Below are 21,771 nucleotides of genomic sequence, written 5' to 3' on the forward strand. Positions count from 1 at the left end.
CGAGCCAACGCAGGCAGTAAAACCCCAGTTGCCCCTATGGGGTTTCTTGGATTTGCACCAGCTATATAGCTGGTGCAAATCTAGGAAGCCCCATGTTGGACTGACCGGCTGGGAAGGGGTTTAGGATATGTTGGAGGCCCGCTCCACTAGTCTTAGTCCTGATTCGTCCCCTGTAGTGCCTGCCCCCTGCCCCAAAATGCCCTCACCCCATGCCCCTGCACCACCTGGTGCAATCTTACCTGAGCTGGCCGGTGCAGGGATGGGATGTGGTGCTGGCAGGCTGGGATGAGCCTTCACTCCAGCCCAGTTTGCTCTCAAGAAGCCACAAACATGCCTCATGGCACCAATTTTTATCAGATTGCCTCTTTTGGGGGTGCATGGGGAGAAGGAATAAAAATCTCCCTCCCTGTGCCTCCTGTCCTGTCCAGAGTCATCCCCCCCCAATCAGCTGTCTTCATCAAAAATGGAAAAAAGAGGAGCTTCCAATTGGAAGCACTCTTGGATTGCAAAGGATGTGTTTGCATGCATATCTAGTTTGACCCTAAGCACATCTGTTGCAGAAAGAATGGTTTTACATTAGACATTCATGCTCCTGGGACAAAGAGAAACATGCCTCAACAGATGTGAAATGAACATCACCTTCTGTGCATGCCCTGCAACAGATTTTGCTTTTTGAAAGTGACAATAGATGCATAGGCAGATACCTGCATTTGATCTTACCTCAGGGATTCTGTAGCCTTTTCTATCAAGGAATTCTTTAAAGGCCTGCGTTCCATGAAGCTGCATTATCTCAGCATCCTGCAAAAGCACCCAGAGATCAGAACGGCTGAGGTTCATCCACCCGAGTCATCCTTTTATTCTCCGACATAAATAAATGGTTGCTTCTTCGGGAGCGTATAAAGTCTTGAAACTCAAGGCAAATCAGACACAGTGTGCCAGTGGGGTTTGTGAGAGTAGAACTGCCTGAGTTTACTTTCCCAAGTTTAGGGGGAGGCCTGAAGAGAGCCAGGGTGGTGTAGTGGTTTGGGAGGTGGACTTAGACCTGGATGATCCAGGTTCAAATCCCCCCTCAGCCACAAAGCTTCCTGGGTGACCTTGGGCCAGTCACTTTCTCTCAGCCTCACCCTACCTCACAGGGTTGTTGTGAGGACAAGAAAAAGGGGAGGAGCAGCTGTGTAAACCGCCCTGAGCTCTTTGGAGGAAGGGCGGTATCAAAATGTGAAAAATAAATAAATTAAGCCCAGGCTTCATTTTTGGGGTTGATTCTCTTAACCATCACTTAGCTCGTCAAACAACGGAGACACCCAGGGTTAGTGCTCTTTTGAGCACCTGTAGTGCCAGCTGAGAGTGGAGGCTAAGAAGAGCTGAGAAGAGGCTAAACCTCCCACGATAGGAGAGTGGAAGGGTGTCACAGCCCACCAGGGGGCTCACTCCCTACCTGTTTCAGCAAAGATTCAGCCACCTTCTCCTGGAAACCCTATTCTCCACTTCTTCTGTTTATTGCCCTTGGTCTTTCTCCTCTTCCCCCTCCTTTCCTGCTACTGCATAACCCCTGGTTCTCCAGCCCCATCCCCTCTGTGTAGCCCACCTCATCCCTGTGCCAAAAGCCCCCGCACAAGTGAGCTGTGCCACAAGCCCCTGCACCTGGCCCTGCACATGCAACAGATATCCCCCACGTGCATCTTCAAAGCAGACCCAGTGTCAATACCCTCCCAGGCACCTGGCAATACCTTTTCATCTAACGCCCTCCTTGAATTCTTGCTTCTGGCATCCACCGATCTTGGATCCTCCAAAGGTTCATTCCCTTTCTGCTTTTTCCAAGACTTTGGGTCCAGGTACCAGGCGCCATACCTGATCTTCTCCCACTTAGGTTGGGAAGACTCCTGTGAATCCTGATAGTACAGTGAACAAATCATCTTCAATTCCTTTTGGACTCTTGTAAGGCAGGCATCCCAGGATCCTTTGCAGTTCTGAAAATCCCAGACCCTCTGCATATGAGGTGGAATTAAATGCCAGCACCGGACTGGCACTAAACACCCTGATCACTGCTGCAAAGCAGTGAGACAAGAAGGAGTGATGTGCAGCGAAGAAGGGAGAAGCAGTTGCTTAACCCTTCCCCACTTGAAACCCCTGAAAGTTTTTTTTTATTTACTTATTGCATTTCTATATCACTCTTCCTCCAAGGAGCGCAAGGTAGTGTACATAGTTCTGTCCCTCCTTTTGTCCTCACAGAGTCCTCACAACCCTGGTGAGGGTAAGAGATAGTGACTACCCAAAGCTCACCTAGGAAACGCCATGGCTGAGTGGAGATTTGAAGGATTCGAACCCGGCTCTTTCAGGTTTCAACTCCCAAACCGCTACCCCAGTGGTTCCCAAACATTTTCAGCTAGCAGCTCCCTTGACCTACTGAGCCATTGGCCGCAGCTCCCCATTGGGCTAAAATCTATACATTGTATAGGGCGACAGGCTTTTCACAAGGATTCTGTGGCTCCCCTGGCTGGTTTCTGCAACTGTCTGGGGAGCCACGGCTCACAGTTTGGAAACCACTACACTATACCATCCTAGCCCTCCACGAGCCGGTGTTCGCAAGTGCATGTTTGTTGCATCAAATGGGGAAAAGCAACTGGGGGGGATGTTATGGGAACAGTGGCAAAATGGAAAAAGCATTAAGCATCCCGACCAATCCCTGCCTGCTGTTTATTCCTGCAAATTGCCACCCTCTCCCTCCTCTGAGCTGGCGTTCCCAGCTCTATGCGTGCTGCCACTCAAGTAGTGCTGCCCCCTTGAGAGAACCAGTTAAAACTGCAGTTAGAGAAGAGACAAATACCCCAACTTTCTCCAAGCCTTGGCTCCATACCCAACCGCTGCTGTATTTGGAATACAGCAGGTACGAGCTGGGACAGGACCTTCTTAGTTGCAGCACCAGAATCTGGTCTGGGAAGGGAAGGAACTACGTAAGGGATTGGTGCAACCGAAAAAGTATATGGAAGTGACGAACTCCTGGCAATATTAGTCTCAAATTGATGAGCTCATTCTCATATCAGCCATCCTCTTCTTACAGCGCAGTCCTATGCTTTATTTGCTCATGAGTAAACCCAACAGCGTTCAGTGGGAATGACTCTCAGGAGAGGGTGCACATAATTTCAGCCTTAATAAAATTAAAATTTGCTTAGGGCAAGCTTAACCACAATGTCTCTGCCACTGGTTTTATGGTACAGATGGGGTCTACCATTAGTGTCTCATCCCAGGTGAAGGAGGAGGAAAAGGAACTAACAGGAAAAAAAAAAAGATATCCTTTTAAACTCAGATATCTTTTAAAACTTCTGATGAAACCCAGCCCAGCCACTCCCCATCAAAGGTAAAAGCCAGGTTCACTTACCTTGCAAGGGCCAACTTGCCAAGAGGTGCTTTCCTTGGAGGCTTGAGAAGGTTGCACTCCAATATACTTCCTCAGCTCTGCAGGGAAATGGTCCAATTCCACGACATGTATCGGAACGGAAAGTGGAGGCTTGGTTTCGTAACCTGTATCAAACAGGCTGATAATGGTGGCTTCGTCAATGTTGTATCTCTCTCCTCCCTGGAACAATAAACCAAACTGAGGAGGTGGTATCCAATACACGTCTTCTCCAGCAAAAAGTAACACTTTGAATGCATTTTTGTAAATCGCAATTGTAAATGAGTTTTGGTGATCATTTCTTGATTAAGATCCCCAAACAATCCTGGGACTTGGTGAGTTTGCCGAGAATTCTCTACTAGAGATTCCTAGTCGGGCTTACAGAACTACCTTTCTCAGGACTCCCTGGAGAGAGAAAATGAATGAATGAATGAATGAATGAATGAATGAATATCTATCCACCTATCTATTTAAAAGATTTATATACCCCATTTCCTGAAACTCAAAGTGGTGTACAACACAACAGTAAAACAAAGAAATACAATTAAATAAAAAATAATTTAAAAACAATACAGGAGCAGGTAAAACTATATAAAACAGTAATTAAAATAGCACAGAGTCAAGCCTATACATGCTGATATAGGGGTCTCTATGAGCATCCTCCCTACTCAAAAGTCAGGCAAAATAGATGTGTTAAACCCCAAGGGAAACCATATAAAGAGGGGTCTGTCCTTAGATCTTCCAGGAGTTGATTACACAAATATGGTGCCACACCAGAAAAGGCCCTGCACCTTGCTACCATCTACTTGGCTTCAGATGGCAGCGGCATCTTGATCAGGGCCCTATCTGTTGATCATAGGAGATATGCAGGTTTATGTGGGAGAACTATTAAACCAGTTAAAGTCTGTGGAGTAGAAGGATGTCCTTATAGTCTTGCATGAGAACACTCTCAATTTCTGGGGATGAAGTCAAATCCTCAAATAGTTCCAATCCTCAGCCTGGAGGTTTTTCCACAGCCTCAGGGCAAACACAAAGCTATGCTCCTTGCTGCTGGTGTTCTTACTTTACACAGCGGACAGGGCATCTAGGACAAGGTGCGATCGCATAACCTAAATGAATGCAGAGGCAGTTTCTGGCACAAGCAGAGGACAACAGGACCTCCCCAAGCATTTTAGGACACCAGGATTGTCAGTGGTTTCCAGCACTGGCGTAGCAGTGCCAATGGGACATGTGCTGCATCCTGCAGTTGGGTGTCACTCACGGAGGCCTCCTCAATGTAAGGGGATGTTTGTTCCCTTACCTTGGAGCTGCAGTGCCCTTATATCAGTGTTGGAAAGCACTGAAATCACAGGTTAGGACTGCGCCCTTAGTCAAACTTTCATAAAAGTTCGCTGGAGCACAGAGCAGCTGCTCTGTTGCAACCTTTCATGCTGCTTAATAGCAAGTCTCAACACGGGTCCACCTACTCTAGTGGGTAGCAGCTCTCCAGGGTGTCAGGCAGGTAGGTCTTTCCCAGCCCTACATAAAGATGCTGGGGATTAAACCCAGACCCTCTGCATGCAAAATGTAATGTCTACCACTGAGCTTCAGCCCTCAGTGCTGAAATGTCTTCCAGACATGCAGTGGGGAATCACTGTTGTGAGATGGAGAGCATGACCAAAGAGAACAGGTCAGCTCTTACAGTTCTCCATGTGTTCATTACAGAGTCAACAAGACCAAAGCCATGAACTGCAGCCTAAATCAGCACCGTACCTGGGCTGGAAACAAGAATACCTCATTTTACTCACCAGAGAATCAAACCAGCTGCAAAACTCCTTGGTGGCTTGCCTCACATTCTCATCGAGGGGAGGAATGTAATTCAGCCTGGCCTCCCTTTCTCTTGCTGCTACTTTTTGTTTGGAGAACCAGGTGTAAGGGTCCTGGCCTTTGGGGTCTTTGCTGTGGGAGACATTTGCATGGCAGTATAGTTTAGGGTCCTCTAGCCCTCGAATGCAAATAAAGAAGACAAATTCTTTTTGATATACTGCTTTTCATAAGTGCACAAAGAACTTAACCTTCATTGGTTTATCATGTTAGGTTTACAATAAGATGCAACTCCAAGTGGGATATAGACAGGGTTCCCAAACAATCTCCCATCCAAGCCCTGACAAAATCCAAACCTGTTTAGCTTTAGCAAAAGCCTTCAGGGACATTATATTGCATGAGTAGTTAATGCAAAAACCCTGTAAAGTAAGCCAATTGGACCCCGCACACACACACTTTTATTTACAAATCCTGTTTATAACCAGCCTGATATTACGCAAGAGAAATTACGTGGGGAAGCTATTTCCACCACTTAGCTCTATGCCAGGAAGTTTCACCAGTAAAATGTATTGTCAGATTGCATTACAGGAGCAAGAGCAGTAGGAAAAAAAGTGGCAGATTTCTGTTCCTTATAGACGCTGATAAAACTCTCAACCACTGGAGTCCACAAGGTGGCATTCGTAAGCTATATGTGTACTTCTGTTCCACTATCCCTTCCTCTCTCATAGAGCTCCGAACTGAGAACCAAAGGACACCTCTGCTCCCTCTATCAAGGCTCTCTGTCCAGCAGATGGCAAGTGAACATGTCAAATCTTTACACAAAAGCCGCTTGGGGGCAATTTAAAGCATCACTTAGTTCCCAGAGGCACTTGGGTTCCCAGAGGCCACACGCTTGTCAGAAGGCCAGATGCAAGGGAGGGCACCAGGATGAGGTCTCTTGTTATCTGGTGTGCTCCCTGGGGCATTTGGTGGGCCGCTGTGAGATACAGGAAGCTGGACTAGATGGGCCTATGGCCTGGTCCAGTGGGGCTGTTCTTATGTTCTTAACTACAATTCCCAGGAAGCCTTGCAGGTCTCTTGTTATCTGGTGTGCTCTCTGGGGCATTTGGTGGGCCGCTGTGAGATACAGGAAGCTGGACTAGATGGCCCGATGGCCTGATCCAGTGGGGCTACTCTTATGTTCTTAACTACAATTCCCAGGAAGCCTTGCAGGTCTCTTGTTATCTGGTGTGCTCCCTGGGGCATTTGGTGGGCCGCTGTGAGATACAGGAAGCTGGACTAGATGGCCCTATGGCCTGATCCAGTGGGGCTACTCTTATGTTCTTAACTACAATTCCCAGGAAGCCTTGCAGGTCTCTTGTTATCTGGTGTGCTCCCTGGGGCATTTGGTGGGCCGCTGTGAGATTCAGGAAGCTGGACTAGATGGCCCTATGGCCTGATCCAGTGGGGCTGCTCTTATGTTCTTAACTACAATTCCCAGGAAGCCTTGCAGGTCTCTTGTTATCTGGTGTGCTCCCTGGGGCATTTGGTGGGCCGCTGTGAGATACAGGAAGCTGGACTAGATGGGCCTATAGCCTGATCCAGTGGGGCTGTTCTTATGTTCTTATCACAGGGATGTGCAATTCCCCCCCGCCCCCACAAATTCTTTGCCTCAACTAATTTTCTTCAGTGTGGTTCCAAGAACAAACCCCTACCAGGATAAAAAATATCTGGAGCAAAGCAACTTTAAGGGGGGATAAAACAGACACAGGGAAATGTAGTCCCTACCCCTAAAGCTGTGCTTTAAATTATCCCCCCACCTGCCTAGCCCTGCTGAACATTAAGTTGGCAGATACTCAATTAGGTTCAACGAGTGCTAACTCCCTCTCCCCGTGCGCCATGGTCCTGGGATGGATCTTAGTCTCACATGGCTATTTCACATGGAAAAGGCCCTTCTGGCTTACTCCATCAGTTAATGATGTGCTCAGTGTAATGTGTTATGTTCTTAACACATTTGTTCGCCTTTGAGGTGTCACAGATCTCTCTGTCGTTTTTGTCACCCATAGATGCTGCAGCACCATCATTACATTAAGTTCATTGTTTTCAGGAAGCTCATGGTGCTTTTTCACACAGGCCTGATCAAAGATTGAGCAATGCCAGAGATGGCCCAATTTTGCCACCCTTTCATGATGTTGCAAATGCACAAGTATGTGCACACCCTCCCATCACCACCACCCCCTCCTTACCTCTTCTCCTGCTGGCATGTCTTCAACACCAGGAGGTGCAGGAAGGGATCGTGGAAAAGATTCTCTGCACACCAGCTTTTTTTTTTTTAATGCACCATCAAGAAAGGAGGAGGTAAGGAGGGAGCAATCTTCATCCCAGTGGTGTTCTTTCCAGTTCAGCCATTGGGTACAAGATCACAACAACCACTAACCTTTTCCTCCAGTTCTCTGGCAGTGGTGCTAGAGGAGGAGGTAATCACAATCCCCAATCTCACTTGCTTTTCCAAAAAGAGACAGCAAAAAGCATGTGGGAGTGGCATGGCTGGGCAGGTGCTGGAGTGGGCAAGGTGTCAGGAACATAAGAACCACCCCACTGGATCAGGCCATAGGCCCATCTAGTCCAGCTTTCTCACAGCAGCCCACCAAATGCCCCAGGGAGCACATCTGATAACAGGAGACCTGCATCCTGGTGCCCTCCCTTGCATTGGCATTCTGACATAGCCCATTTCTAAAATCAGGAGGTTGCACATACACATCATGGCTTGTAATCCGTAATGGATTTTTCCTCCAGAAACCATCCTCTGCCAGTTTGCTACCTCCCCCAGCCCACTGCATGAAGCAAGCACTATGGTCTGCCTCATGGCTGGACTGCCCCTACTTCCACAGCGTATATTTTGGCACTCACCAATTGAACAACTTGGCCCTTTTTTGTTCCTTTCTTTTGACTCCCAACTGAGATTGTGTTGCAGAAGGAATACGGTGGTTCTCTTCGATATCAGCATCATCAGCTTCTTCTCTAATGGGAAGCATCTCAGGGTCCAGAATGCCTAGGACCTCTTTGAAGAGCTAAGAATTAAAAATGTGAACCAGAAAGTGTTTCTCAGGGATACATACGCATCATGGCTTGTAACCCGTAATGGATTTTTCCTCCAGAAATTTGTCCAATCCCCTTTTAAAGGCATCCAGGCCAGATGCCGTCACCACATCCTGTGGCAAGGAGTTCCACAGGCCACACTCATGCTGAGTAAAGCAATATTTTCTTTTGTCTGTCCTAACTCTCCCAACACTCAATTTTAGTGGGTGTCCCCTGGTTCTGGTGTTATGTGAGAGTGTAAAGAGCATCTCTCTATCCACTTTATTCTTCCTGTGCATAATTTTGTATGTCTCAATCATGTCTTCCCTCAGGCACTTTTTTTCTAGGCTGAAGAGCCCCAGACGCTGTAGCCTTTCCTTGTAAGGAAGGTGCCCCAGCCCAGTAATCATCTTAGTTGCTCTCTTTTGCACCTTTTCCATTTCCACTATGTCCTTTTTGAGATGTGGCGACCAGAACTGGACGCAATACTCCAGGTGTGGCCTTACCATCGATTTGTACCACGGCATTATAATGTTACCAGTTTTGTTCTCAGTACCTTTTCTAACGATCCCAAGCATAGAATTGGGCTTCTTCACTCCCGCCGCACATTAGGTCGACACTTTCATCGACCTGTCCACCCCCCCCCCAAGATCTCTCTCCTGATCTGTCCCAGACAGCTCAGAACCCATCAGCCTATATGTGAAGTTTTGATTTTTTGCCCCAATGTGCATGACTTTACACTTACTGACAATGAAACGCATCTGTACCTTAAGATCACGCTGTGTTGGGCAGTGTTGAGAATATCCATGCTTATAGGGGAGAAAGGCACGAGGCCCTTAATGAAATCTGTAAATTTTGCCCCATGACCTCTACAAATTTTCAGTCCTCCCACTGGTCCTCACAAGCAACACACCCCAGTAGTGTACCTAGCCCATCTGTCACCCGGGGCAAACAAACGTTTTAGTGCCCCCCAATTTAATTAATTAAATTTTTTTATTATTATTATTGTATGACAGAAGATAGCAATGTAAAAATGGTAGATGAAATAACTTCAGCTTACAAAAACTTGTGCCACATTACTTTGTTAGTTGTCTCAGGGTATTGAATATTTTACATAATCTTGGCACACCTCCCACACATGCAGTTCTGTCTTAAGTCGCGTTATGAACTCTGAAAATATCTGACCATAAGCATTCGCTCAGAGACAACTGCATCCTAAAGTGTTCTGTCTCTTTAAAATCCAACATAAGAAGTTGCCCAAAAATCATAATGCTAAGCACATTTATTTGGAAACAACACTGAAGTAAATTAAATTTACTTACAGGGTAAAGGTGTTTGGGTCCATAGAGTTAGATATACCATTTGTCATCATTATAATATGAAATTTGTAAAGCTCAGAATGGTGCATTTGCACAAGATATTTTTCTGGGACTAAAATCAGTGCATCTAATCCTGCAAGCCTGTCATAAAACACAACCTTCTTTTCTGGGGTATAGGTCCCTATGTTTCTAGTTTTGCATTTGACATCAAGACAGATCTTTCCTCTGGGAATATGCCCAGAAAATGACCATGACCTCATATGATATGTAAATCAGACACAAAACAAAAGTGCAGCTAACCAGTTACAAACACACTCAGACAGCTTTGACTGGCAGAGTGGTCATGCTTCCTACAATGTACACAGTACATTGGTAGGAAACTCCAGGGCTAGCCTAGGCTAGGAGGCAAACAGGACAATTTCTGCTTCTCCAGCAAGGCCATACCACACTTACTGTGGGAGCCTGCTTTGGGTCCCATCCCCACACGTCTCCTATGCCTTTAACATGTGACATTCTACGACAGGCAAGAATTCAGTTGTTCTTTTTGCACCAGGGAGAAGCGGTGGGAATCTAATGAAGTTCAAGGTTGGAGAGGCTGGGATTCTCTCATGTCAAAAGCAGCAGAAGAGAACTTCAAGAGCTGCCCTCTCCTCTCCTCCCGCCCTGCAGTTTCAACCTGAAACATCCTTAATTTTCCCCATCCACCACCCCTTTTTTTAGTGCTAACATCGAACACAATAATGACCTGAAAAGGAATGTTTGTTCATGCTTTGACTTTTTAGTTGGTTCTAATATGTATCAGTTGTGTGCCTAACAGCTTTCCACTATGCCAGGGACTTCTGTCTCTCTCAAAAGCTGCCCCAGACTACCCATCCCTCATTGCCTAGGCTTTGCCTGGGGTGGATTCCTTTCCAGCTAATAGCCCCAAGCCCTTGCTTCCAGAGGATGACTACTTCGAAAGGGTGGAAGCAAACAAGGAAGGCAGCTAGTGGGAAGAAAATGCTCTTATTGGAAGGAGTTGACTTTCAGGCTGCAATCCTCTATGCCAGTGTGGGTCGGGACCCACTAGGTGGGTCGCGAGCCAATTTCAGGTGGTTCCCCATTCACGTCAATATATTATTTTTAATATATTAGACTTGATGCTACCCTGGTATGTGACTGAATTTGGGGAAATGTTACACACTGGGACTTTTAAGAAGCTACTATGTATATTCTTTTAACAATGATAGTCAATGTGACTTACTCCTGGGTAGAATTGCAGCCTAGGATTGTTAAAAACGTTCCTGCTTGATGATGTCACTTCCGGTCATGACATCATTTCCGGTGGGTCCTGACAGATTCTCATTCTAAAAAGTGGCTCCCAGTGCTAAATGTGTGAGAACCACTGCTCTATGCAATTACCTGGGAGTAAGACCCAGTGAATACAATGGGACTTACTTCTGAGTAGACATTCTCTCTGTAACGATATTGCTCTGCACCAGAGCGGTCTTGCAAATTGACTCTGCTGCTTTTAAAAAAATTGGCTGAAGGGGGGAAAGGCTGCAGAAGCAGGGCAGCTGCTTGGCTGATACTCAGCCAGTGGAAATTCCTGACTGCCTCCCACACAGTCTCCCCACCCAAAGCCACGGGCTGTTCTGAACAGCTTCCTTTCCTCATCCACCTCACACAACTGGCACCTGCTTTCCCCTCGCGCCCAGCGCTTCTTCCTATCCCATCTCTCCATGCATGTCCTTGCCCCAGGGACTATAATTCACAGCGCACCCCTCGCCCTGGGCGTCCAGGGATTGGTCAAGGCCGGAGGAGAGGAGGGGGCTGACTAGAGCACCCACGAGCATCTTGCTACTTCTCCAGCAGCGATACTGCGTGCCCCTTCTCCGTCCATTTCCCTTTAAAAAAAGGACAAACAGGCAGGGGGGCCAGGCTGGTGGAGGTGCCCACAGAGGGTCGGCACTCGGGGCATTTGCCCCGCTTGCCCCCCTCTAGGACCGCTTCTGACACATCCCACTCTGTTCCTAAATGATGCTATACAAAGAAAGCGTATTGATACAGAAACACCACATCATTTGTGAACTGGCCCTATAGCAAAGAACAGAATCCCTTCAAACAAAAAGTGACCAGGAACAGCTTGAGGCTCAGTTAGATGTGCGCTTAATTATGTGATTAGCAGATCAGGGCTTAGGTTTATTTATAAACAGCAAGTGTGTGTGTGTGGGGGGGAGAGAGTGCAAAGCAGGACAAAACCATGGTGGGGAAGTAGGAGGGCTTTAGTGATTTATCCCCTGCGTGTTTTTCATCCTGATTGTTTAAACCCCCCATAAACCGTTTCTAAATAAACAAAACCTTCTAGCATGTTTGCGGCCCTCCCAGGCCGGCACCTAGAAGTGGTTTCTAGGATTGCACCCATAGTTTAATAAATGTGTTTACTGAAGCTTTCAAATACACCCCATTCTGTAAAACTATTAAATCTGAATATTTGTAATTATGAAAATAAGATACAAAACACAGCTGAGAAATAAAGTGTTCTGATAATATCCAGACCAAAGACCGAGAGCTGTTCATAGTGTGATTAGAAACAGAGATAGTACCATATATGGCTTGGAGGAAGCACACAAAAAAGATGGGATTTGGGTCCTTCTATGACTCAATCCATCATATCCCTCCAAAATCTGGGGAATTGGACATGATGTAGCATAACAAATGAAATAAAGAGAACCAAGTACTACAGAACACATCTGGTTTGGCCTTGCTCCTGGCTTCTCTGCCAAAGCAAAGTTCACCAAGAATTTAAAGACAGCACATCATCAACCTTCCGGTGTAAAGCTATTTCTGATCAAGCTAATTATTTTTTTTTTTTAAATTAAAAAATTAAATTGAAATTAATTAAAAAGATGTGAGATGTGTAGGAATATTTGTAATCAATAAAAAAAACAGGGAGGAAATATGGTTGCTTAGCTATATCCACAACTGGATATTCCTTTTAATACCTTCCCTTACCTTTAATAGAGAAATTCCCTTTAATACCTTCACCCCAAAGACTGCTATCTTTGGGTAAGCCCATCACATATGATTATATTCTTCTGTCCAGATATCCTTTCCAACAAGTTGGGGTGTAATTTCTGCAAAAATAGCTTACAGCACAATCCTATACATGTCTACTCAGAAGTAAACCTACTTAGTTCAATGGTACACCCACAGTTACACAGGTAACTGTGTATAGCAGTGATTCTCAAACTTTTAGCAATGGGACCCACTGTCAGGACCCACCAGAAGTGATGTCACGACTGGATGTGACATCATCAAACACAAAATTTTTTTAACAATCCTAGGCTGTAATCCTTACTCAGGAGTAAGTCCCATTTACTATCATTGTTAAAAGTATATACATAGTAGCCCATTAAAAGTGCAGATCTGTAACATTTCCCCAAATACAGTCACATACCATGGGAGCATCAAGTCTAATACATTAAAAATAAAATATTGAAATGAATGGGGACCCATCTGAAATTGGCTCACAAACTATCTAGTGCGTCCCAACCCATAGTTTGAGAAACACTGGCTTAGACTGTAGGTTCTGCACTGAGAGCTAGTAGGGCTGTGGTCTGTTGATTGTGGATTTCAAGTTCTAAAATCTTATCTGCCATTTTGCCAATTCCAGCTATTATAGAGTCCACCCTCACAACCCTCCGTATGTTTGCCCACATAAGAACAGCCCCACTGGATCAGGCCATAGGCCCATCTAGTCCAGCTTCCTGTATCTCACAGCGGCCCACCAAATGCCCCAGGGAGCACACCAGATTACAAGAGACCTAACCCCAGGGCAAAGAATCATCTCATAACTGTGGAAGTTGATTAGTTATCTCAGAGGTTCACACAATGCCACTGTCAATTTCTTCATTCCCAGAACTATACTGGGAAGCTGACAGCCCAATCCTATGCATGTCTACTTAAAAGTAAATCCCATTAGTTTCAATGGGGCTTACTCCCAGGAAAGTGTGGATAGGATTGGGCTGTGAGTTTCTTGGTTCAAGGTACTCATTCAAAACCCATGTTTTTAATTTCACAGACCCCTGGGACGTTGCCTGATTGTCACGAAATGGAGAAAAATGCAGTAGTGAGCATAAAAAACAGGCTGTAGATCAGATCAGACCACTATCATGAGCAGGTGATGTTATACCCACACCCTTGAGTTTTGTTTTCTGTTTGTTACAACAGCAATAAAAATCCCCTGCACTCATCATTCTCCTCCCCCCGGTATGCTTATGAGGGGAGATCCAGAAACATAAATTTCCCTCAATGTGATTCTCACCCCACAGAGAATCCCCCCAGGGTAGACACAGGATGTCTTTCTTTCACTATCACATTCATCTTTAGCAGTGAAATCTCTGCACTGGTCTGTGCTGTCCAGCCCCTGGTCATGCATATTATGGTACCCTCCAAATGTCCCTACTGATCAAGGACAGTCCCTCTTTTCAGATCCTTTCCCCCAAACCCCTATTTTGGCCCCATATTTGCATTTCTGATAGTTGCTGGAGGCTCTCTTTTATCTTAGTATGCACTTCAGTGGTTATCATAGAAGAATTTTCAACCTTGAATTTGGGGGGGATAGGGCAAATTCAGGTCGTCCCCCCCCCCCCCATGGAAGAGAATTTCTGCAAAAGCTTCAGATATGGTTTATCATTCATTGTCAGTGGCGGCTGTCTTTTTTCCCTTATGCATTTTTTTACTCCACCTTTTTGGCAGCGGAGACAGCAGTAGAACTGCCACCATGATTATTCTCCCACAAGATCATCTAGTCCAACACCTGTCTGTAGTTGGACTACAGACAGATATTATCCTCCTAGTATCTCCAGCAGATACCTGTCAAGCATGAGGGAAAATCCACCACTTCTCTCAGCACCAACTGAATCTCCCTTACAGTCAAGAATTTCTTCCTGATGTCCAACCAGAATCTTCTCTCTTGCCGTTTGCACCCATTTGATCTAGTTCTACTCTCAGAGGCAGTTGAGAACAAATTTGTTCTTTCTTCCATGTGATGTCCCTTCCATGTGATTGCCCACTAGGACACCCTACTCCTACTCCTCATTCACTTCCTACAAAGGCTCTCTTATGGACACATTATGGGAAACAAGTAAGGAAGGAACTGCAACTAGAAGGAACAATACACCCTGCTTCCTCAAAATAAATGCATTGCAGTAATAAACTCTGATCAAAGTCAGTTACAAAATCTTAAAAACATAAGACCAGCCCCACTGGATCAGGCCAAAGACCCAACTAGTTCAGTTTCCTGTATCTCACAGGGGCCCTCCAGAAGCCTCAAGGTGCACACAAGACAATAAGAGACCTGCATCCTGATGCCCTCCCTTGCATCTGAAAATCTTCAGATTTTCTAGGCTGCTTCTCTTATCGCATACTTCTTTGCTAGATCAGAGAGCCATCGGGAGGGCTGGAAGGTGTCATAAATTCTGGAACTTTGGCTTGTCTATCATCAAACAGAGAGCTTCATCAGAGCTCTCTTGGAGAAGCATCCTTGCCTGCTCCTCACTGGGCCTTGGTAAGTCTGAAAATGTTTGATATCTTTCCTTGGTTAAGGTCAACTCAATCCCCTTGGAAGACCACAACTGACAAAGGACATGGGTACCTGCAATGCTCTTCTGTGACTATGTAGGCAGGTTAGTTCAAGCCATTTTTGCCCAACGTTACATATATGCAACAGGGACCAAATGCGTACACTTGTGGGCGTGGCAAAAATGGGTTAAGGAGAACAAAATCTCCAGTCTAAAAATTGTGACGCTTGACTCCCTCTGTATGGTCCACATAATATTTGTAGTTACGGTGTCTTCTTTGTCTTGAACTCATTTGCACAGTGCAGTCTTGGATGTTTTAAATGCAAAGGTGAGTGCTGGACAGGTAGTTAGTCTTGTGTTGGCTATGTGCCCTCTTAACAGTTCAGAAGGTGATAACTCTTGTTATTAAGTGTGAACTAGTCCTATAAGCAAGAGCATTTCCCACAAGGAATTTTCTCAGCTTCCTAATGATCCAGTCACTGTCAGCCTTCTTTACTGCAGGAGGTTCCGTTCAAACTGATGAACTTTCCAAATTAAACAGGATGCGTGTTCTGGCTGTGGTGTTGAACTCAGGCTGGAAGATCCAGGTTCAAATCCCTGCTCAGCCACAAAACTTCCTGGGTATCCTTAGGCCAGTCACTATCTCTCAGCCTCACCAACCTCCCAGGGTTGTTTGATACCATTACTGCAGAGGCATCCTTGCTGAGCTTTTTTGCGGAGCATTTTTGCTGACCCCTGCTAACTGGTTAAGAGGCGCTTTTTCAAGTGGGCGCTCCTCTTTTAGTTAGCAGGGGGAGAGTAACTGGCCCACCTCACCCCAGCAGTGTCTTTTCTAGTGGCTGTCTGCTGGTGTGGCATCTTTTTAGATTGTGAGCCCTTTTGGGACAGGGAGCCATTAAATATTTGATTTTCTCTGTAAACTGCTTTGTGAACTTTTTGTTGAAAAGCAGTATATAAATACTGTTGTTGTTGTTGTTGTTGTTGAGCTTAGTTGAACCCCATTATTTGCAATGAGATTTTTTTTAAGGGACTCTTCTCTGGCAAAATCAAAGACATGAATTTCATCACTGCTTAAATAGTGATGGTGATTTTTGCAGAAAATGAAACTTAGGCTACAATCCTACAAACACTTTTTTGGGTGTCAATCCCACTGAGCACAATGGGACTTATTTCTGAGTAGACGTGCCATGCTCTGTTCGTCTACCATTACTATGGTAGCCACATTCCCAATGGTACTTAGATTTTATACCTTACCTCTGGAGGGACGCTTTCTTCCAAATGAGAGTAGAGCACCAAAGGGTGCTGGCTAAGGCAGTACTCCACCTGAGCGATGCATTCCTTTCTAGCTTGCTTTATTGGACTGAGCTTGGAGGTGTAGCTTAGGGGCTTGGGCAACATCTTCTGGGATTTCTGCTGCCTCTTGCAAGAGTCTTCAGGTTTACTAGGGAGAATAAGAGGCTCCCGGGAGCGCAGGGTGCTGAAGCTGTCGTGCAGCGGAGGAAAGCCCTCGTGGAAATCGTCCGAGCCCCTTTGCAAGAACCTCCAGCGCTGGCCGTTCAAGGAATCTGAGAGCCTGGACTTGTTACGGGTGTGTTTTTGAAAGTACTTAAATGGCATTTTCTCCTTCAACCTGAAAAAGAAAACCTTTTTATTCGTGATCTTGTTTGTTTAACAGTGGCCTGATATACAAAAATTGAGCTAGTGACGCTTATCTCGTCACTCATGTCCATGCCAGGGAAATAATCTTTTTCTCGATTAGCCTTATGTTAAAGGCTAAACTGCAGGAACTGGTTAAAAAAATGGCATTCCTATGTTTAACTAGTGCCTGGTGTACCATTTCTCGAGGAAAAGATAGCTAAGAGCTTTTGTCACAATTACCTGCACATGGTAAGCACATGTGCTTATCTGCACATGGTAAGTAATTACCTGCACATGGTAAGCTAAGCAGGATCAGGCCTGGTTAGTACTTAGATGGGAGACCACCTGGGAATACCAGGTGCTGTAGGCTTATACCATGATCTCAGAAGCTAAGCAGGGTCAGGCCTGGTTAGTACTTGGATGGGAGACCACAAGGGAATACCGGGTGCTGTAGGCTTATACCATGATCTCGGAAGCTAAGCAGGGTCAGGCCTGGTTAGTACTTGGATGGGAGACCACCTGGGAATACCGGGTGCTGTAGGCTTACACCATGATCTCGGAAGCTAAGCAGGGTCAGGCCTGGTTAGTACTTGGATGGGAGACCACCAGGGAATACCGGGTGCTGTAGGCTTATACCATGATCTCGGAAGCTAAGCAGGGTCAGGCCTGGTTAGTACTTGGATGGGAGACCACCAGGGAATACCGGGTGCTGTAGGCTTATACCATGATCTCGGAAGCTAAGCAGGGTCAGGCCTGGTTAGTACTTGGATGGGAGACCACCAGGGAATACCGGGTGCTGTAGGCTTATACCATGATCTCAGAAGCTAAGCAGGGTCAGGCCTGGTTAGTACTTGGATGGGAGACCTCCTGGGAATACCAGGGGCTGTAGGCTTATACCATGATCTCAGAAGCTAAGCAGGGTCAGGCCTGGTTAGTACTTGGATGGGAGACTGCCTGGGAATACCGGGGGCTGTAGGCTTATACCATAGTCTTTCGAGACTGAAGGTTGCCAAACATTCAAATTCTATATGAGCATGCCAGTGGGGAAAAAGATATTACAGTATATGCATTCTTTATAAATTAAATATTAATAATGCATCCAAAGAACAAATCAATAAAGATGAAGGTTGCCTCTTAAAAAAATTTCTTTTTCCTTACAAGTCTTCATTTTCTGAAACGTAAGTGTTTAGAGTAAAGATTGAAAATTTCATGTCAGTATATGATCAATATGGAAAGAGAATTTAATGTGAAATGGAGAAAGTCATAGATAATAAACGAAATGTGTTTATTAACCTGCTGCATAAGATGAGAGGGGTAAGTAAAGAAGGTAAGGTGATTGATAGAGATATCTTATATAGATTTAACATAGACGAGGATGATATTAGGGGAGATAAGAGTGACTGACAGAAAAAACTGGAGATTTAGATATGTATTATAAGTAACTAGAATGTGTGTGACTTCACCATTGCTGTGATGTAAGGAAGTATTTTTAAGGTGTTTTGTGTGTGTGTGTGTTTTGTATGTTTTGTTTTAAATAAAATAAAATTAAAAAACAAAGAACAAATCAATAGGTTACAAGCAGCAGAATTAAACATGACACAGTGTATTGTCTCACAGAACAATATTACATAGTTGAATTTTGAGGCAGTCGTTTCAATCAGTAGCTAAAATTGTAATAAGAAAAATACATACCAGCCAGAAAAATACTCCAATTCCTCACATAATCTGGTATTGGCAGCTAAATCTGAATTGATGGTACAAGGGAGCAAATTTTGCATCAAACGTTGCTCCCAGTTAAGTGTGTGGTTAGCTCTTGAGTTTCCATAAACAGCAAATCATTGTCTTTGGTGGAAAGGGATGGCTGAATGTGTTCCCAGTGGCACTGTGTGTGTGTGCTTTTGATGTGTTTGGCACTGGTTGCTGGGGCAACCAAATCCTGTCCAGCAAGTAATTTACAGCAGCATTTTTTGCGCATGCACCAACAAACAGAATTCCTCAAACTTTTAAGTGTTTAAAAAAATTGTGTAAAAAAAAATTATGTGTTTTTTATGTGTATCTTATGTTCTTATGGAATTGTGAAAGCAACAAGAAAAAAACTTGGTTTTGATTATCTGGATCAAGGGTCTCAAATAGTATGCCTTCATGCTAGGTGTCAGACTTCTTTAGAAATTGCAAGGAGATATAAGAAGCAATTTGTGAAATGGCTCTGGTCTATGCATGTACAGTATGCACACCTTTGACTATTTATGCATACATGAGGGTTACCAACCCTCTAAAATCAGCCTAGATTCTGCAGAAATCAGCACCTATCAGAACCAGCTTACTTTGTCAGGATAGAAAAAAAGACTGCATCTAATCTAGAAGACAAATAAATAAATAGCCAATGGACTATTAAAAGCAATTCTGGAGAGGTTTACAAGGATTCTGAGAATTTCCCAGATGAGATCATGTTGGGGAAAAAAAAATCTCCAGGAATAGCTTCAGTCAGCATTGTCACATCCTTCCTTCTAGGGAGCTCATACACCAATGTGCCCTTGAAAGCACCTTAACATTAAATTAAAACAAGAGTTTATCAAAACAAAACACACAATCAACAGCAGCATAAAATCAACACTAGAAGAATATATGGAGGGTAAAATTCCGTGCAGGACACCAGCTAACAAGGAAACCTCTGGACAGTGCCTCTGGACACATTCTCTATGTGAATATAAGCCTTTGGAAAGCAAGAGTGATGCTGATGTGGTTTTGGTACTCTCCTATTACCCCAGCGGTGAAAGAAAGAATGGCTCCACTGCAATTCCTACGCCACTCTGGAGTTAGAACTCCAGACTGTATCCAACATGCAACAGCAGCAGCACATAGCAATCTGTGCTTGGATTAACAACTCATGGGAAAAGCCCAGGGCATAAAACAAATTGATGAAGGAAAAGAAAAAGGACTGTTCAGGCCCCTGAAGAGATCACACAGACCAAATCACTCATGCAGGCTTCTGTTGCAAAATTAAAACGGTTCTCCCCACTCTCTCACATGGCCGTCTCATTCTGAGGCCTTCTGAGCTGGCTTCTTAAATAGGAAGTATGAAACAGCCGGCATAGCTGTGATTAAAATTGTGCTGGTGTCCACACTGTGAGTTTTGTTGCTGAACTAAAAAATAACAAGATGTCTTGTTTTGCAACTCTGTTGTTGTTATGTAGGGGTTGAGTGCGCCCCTCCAGCACAGAGCCACAGACTGACATGCACAAACAAAGCTACTCCCCTGTTAAATTGCTCAGCCCTGCCTTGTCGTGTAACACTTTAGTCGTTTTAGGGCTCCTTTTTAAAGCATTTTTGCCCAATGTTGCATACACAGCAGGGATCAAATGTGTACACCTGTGGGCTGGGCAGAATTAAAGCTGTTTGAAGAATACACTGCTCCCCCCCCCAAAGAAAAACCCCTTGCCCAAGAAACAGTGGGCCCAATTCTATTCAATTTTCCAGTGCTGGTGCAGCGATGATAGTTGGGCTTGCACAGTATCCTCTGGTGGGGAAGAGGTCACAAAGGTCTCCTCAGGGTATAGGAACATTTGCTCCCTTACGCTGGGGTTGCATTATGGCTGCAGCAGTGCTGGAAAGTTGGATAGGATTGGGCCCAGTGTTCTTTATTTCAGAAGCAAGGCATTCTGCTTTCAGCTCTACCTGACCTTGGACACCCAAAGTGAAGAATGCAACCTCAAGCTTTGGTCTTGAATATGGCAGCAGCTTTGTCCACAACTCCCCCTCCCCAATCTAACCAATGTGTGGGAGATATCATGATGTTAGCTTTGGACGAGGAAAGCGCCCTACAGGTAGACCACAGCTGTGATACAAGGACATCTGCAAGAGGGATCTGAAGGCCTTAGGAGTGGACCTCAACAGGTGGGAAACCCTGGCCTCTGAGCGGCCCGCTTGGAGGCAGGCTGTGCAGCATGGCCTTTCCCAGTTTGAAGAGACACTTGGCCAACAGTCTGAGGCAAAGAAGGAAGGCCCATAGCCAGGGAGACAGACCAGGGACAGACTGCACTTGCTCCCAGTGTGGAAGAGATTGTCACTCCCGAATCGGCCTTTTCAGCCACACTAGACGCTGTTCCAGAATCACCATTCAGAGCACGATACCATAGTCTTTCGAGACTGAAGGTTGCCAACACTAGCTTTGGACGAGTACTACCGAAAGTGCATCAATGCTACATTTAGAGCACTTGCGCTTTTTAATTAAGTTGTCTGGAAAGAACCGTGACCTTGATTTCTCATAATGCCACCATTTAGCAGAACACACTGCCTGATAGGGAAAATCCCTCCTTGCCTTGGGCTTCCTGCAGTCCCAGAGAGTAGAGGATGTTGAAGGCACTCACAGTTCGTGCTGACCGTTCTGAACAGTCAAATGGGGAAGTTTTCGTGTTTGTGGGATCTGAATGTAATCACAGCTTTGTCACATTTGTACAACTTGACAGGGGTTTCTGACCGGAAGTTTGAGCAGGCTGAGGGCCAAACTACACGTGATGCTCAATCCTAGGAATGTCTCTCTCCCAGTTTTGTATTGTACTCAATGCAGCTGTGGAAAGCTGCAATCTGGGTTGGATACTGGCACATATGTTGTCCCCAAAGGCAAAGAAGCAGCTTGAAGGGGGCGATTCTGACAAGGAAAATGACCTGTGAGGCCAGAGATCAGAGTTCCCACTCCCAGATGCATGACCCAAGCCAGAATGTAGCTTCCTTTGGGGTAAACAGGAAACTGAGTATCATGCGTAGTTTCACCCAAAGATAGGCTTATTTCCGGAACAGAACCAAACCTTGTTTCAAATAAAAAAGACAGTATATGTCAGCCTGCAAAATTTATTTATAGATGTATTCCTTTCAGGACCCACTTAACAGCACTGGGAGTAGATTAACCAATTCCCATTTTAAAAATTGGTATTTAATACAGGTGTTTTCACATTGCTGAACTATGCTTTGATGCAGAGCGAATGCTTTCCTGATGCTA

General features: G+C 45.1%; 1 protein-coding gene across 1 annotated transcript; it reads right to left on the reverse strand.

Moving 5' to 3' along the window:
- Positions 1-571: 571 nt before the first annotated feature.
- On the reverse strand, positions 572-16,754 carry LOC136655672 (protein FAM47E-like). Its single transcript, XM_066632270.1, has 7 exons — positions 16,392-16,754; positions 8,087-8,247; positions 5,182-5,332; positions 3,380-3,577; positions 1,731-1,892; positions 721-798; positions 572-592 (listed from the first exon to the last, which is right to left on the reverse strand). Exons 1-7 carry the CDS (start codon positions 16,752-16,754, stop codon positions 572-574), a joined length of 1,134 nt encoding a protein of 377 aa, XP_066488367.1.
- Positions 16,755-21,771: the final 5,017 nt, after the last annotated feature.

Source organism: Tiliqua scincoides, chromosome 6 (assembly GCF_035046505.1).
Source record: "Tiliqua scincoides isolate rTilSci1 chromosome 6, rTilSci1.hap2, whole genome shotgun sequence".
Classification (NCBI taxonomy): domain Eukaryota; kingdom Metazoa; phylum Chordata; class Lepidosauria; order Squamata; family Scincidae; genus Tiliqua; species Tiliqua scincoides.

What these genes read in the sequence shown, in the direction of transcription:
- LOC136655672 (XM_066632270.1), bottom strand. Translation starts at nt 16,754, where the DNA reads ATGCCATTTAAGTACTTTCAAAAACACACCCGTAACAAGTCCAGGCTC. An exon ending in GGCAAGTTGGCCCTTGCAAG is followed by an intron (nt 1,893 to 3,379) that starts GTAAGTGAACCT and finishes CTGTACTATCAG; the next exon opens with GATTCACAGGAGTCTTCCCA. An exon ending in AAGGCTACAGAATCCCTGAG is followed by an intron (nt 593 to 720) that starts GTAAGATCAAAT and finishes TCTTTGTCCCAG; the next exon opens with GAGCATGAATGTCTAATGTA.